The sequence below is a fragment of the Fulmarus glacialis genome, unplaced genomic scaffold (genome assembly GCF_000690835.1).
Source record: "Fulmarus glacialis isolate BGI_N327 unplaced genomic scaffold, ASM69083v1 scaffold21335, whole genome shotgun sequence".
Taxonomy (NCBI): Eukaryota; Metazoa; Chordata; class Aves; order Procellariiformes; family Procellariidae; genus Fulmarus; species Fulmarus glacialis.
In genome coordinates, this window is record NW_009215226.1 from 3,653 (window position 1) to 5,389 (window position 1,737).

A 1,737-nucleotide genomic window follows, 5' to 3' on the forward strand; every position below is an offset into this window, starting at 1 on the left:
GGTGCTGTGTGCCGTAGTGGGTGGGGATGGGGGCTTGGCAGATGTCCTGCTGGCTCTTGTCACCGATGTCCCCAACCGGCTCAACCAGGCTAAGCCCATCCATCTGGGCAGTGGCCTTCTGGACGCTGCACCGGCCGGTGGGGATGAAGGCACCTTTCTCCATGCCAGGGAAGACCTCAGCCGTGCCGGCATCCTTACAGGATGCCCTCAAGTCCTCCTGGCAGAGCTGGTAGTACCGGGTGGCCTCAAAGCTGGACTTCAGCTGCTGCAAGGAGATGAAGGGATGCTTGAGGGCGGCGCTGGGCACGATCCTCTCGTGCGAGTCCCAGGTGAGCATCCTCTTGACCAGCTCCACCATCCCGCGCAGGTCACAGCGCTCGGCCAGAGCCTCCCAGCTGGGGTAAGTCACCGGGCAGACGTTCACCGCTGCCAACTGATCCAGCGAGGAGAAGACATACTTCCTCCTCTCTGTTGGCTTCGCCATCTCCTCGCCTGGTGGTTTGAGCTGCCAGGAACCAGTGGGATGTGGCACCCGTCGGAAGAAGGACCATGTCTTCCGGGCAGCGCAGAGCAGCTCGCCCCGTGGTAGCCCCAAGGTGGAGCAGATGTAGCGGACCTGGTCGTACTCGTTGGCACCAGGGTAGAGCGGCCAGCCCAAGTGAAGCTCGGCCACCACGCAACCCAAAGACCAGACGTCCACCTTCTCGCAGAAGGGCAACCCCAACAAGATCTCCGGTGCCCGGTAGAAGCGGGATTGGATGTATGGTTCCTTGACGTGGCGGACCTCAGTGAAGATGCTGGCCGAGCCGAAGTCGATGAGCTTGACGCGGAACGGATAGCGCGCGTGGTCCACCAGCATGATGTTCTCTGGCTTGAGGTCGGCGTGGATGATGGAGAGCTCCTTCAGCTTGACCAATGCCGCCAGCACCTGCACCGTGATGGTACGGATGTGCCGGACGGGCAACGGCAAGAAGTTGTTCTGCTTTTGGAAGTCAAAGAGGTTTTGCTCCAGCAGCTCGAAGACCAGGTAGGTACAGGCACCATCACCGAAGGACTCGAGGAAACGGACAACGTGTGACTCCTCTGTATCCACCTCCCGCAAGGCCTGCAGCAGCCTCAGCTCATTCTTCGCCACCCGGCCATGGTGGCCTTCATTCTTCAGGATCTTGATAGCTACCATCTCCCCTGTGCTCCTCCGCCAGCCCTGGGTCACCTCCCCGAAGGTCCCCTTCCCCATCGTGGCCATCATGTCATAGCGCTCAGCACCCACCACCAGCGTCCCCATGGTGGGTTGGTTCCTCGCCAGGGCCTTGGGACCCCCCACTCAGCACCCAACAGGGGCTCGGGACACCCAAACACCCCAAGCTGGACCCCAACAGTGCTGCTGGTTCCGGCATTGCCGCGACGACACCTTCTGTTGCTGACGTCATCCCCAGAAGCAACTGCTCCCCTGCGCAAGGGACTGCAGCCCAGGTGGAGGAACCCCCCAAAACCCAGCCCTGGTCCCCCCAGATCCATCCCCAAACTCCAAAACCCAGCCCTGGTCCCCTCAGATCCATCCCCAAACCCCAAAACCCAGCCCTGGTCCCCTCAGATCCATCCCCAAACCCCAAAACACATCCCTGGTCCCCCCAAAACCCATCCCAGCTCCCCAAAACTCAGCCCCAGCTCCCCAAAACCCATTCCTGATCCTCTGAAACTCATTCCCAGTCCCCCAAAACCCATCCCAGCCCCCTG

General features: G+C 61.3%; 1 protein-coding gene across 1 annotated transcript in view; it reads right to left on the reverse strand.

Moving 5' to 3' along the window:
• The window catches only part of HIPK4 (homeodomain interacting protein kinase 4), a 2,072-nt gene extending 787 nt beyond the window's left edge, over positions 1-1,285 (reverse strand). The window contains exon 1 of the mRNA XM_009578874.1: positions 6-1,285. Within this exon, the coding sequence (XP_009577169.1) occupies positions 6-1,285 (1,280 nt within the window). The remainder of the gene's footprint in view (positions 1-5) is intronic.
• Between the last annotated feature and the right edge of the window lie 452 nt (positions 1,286-1,737).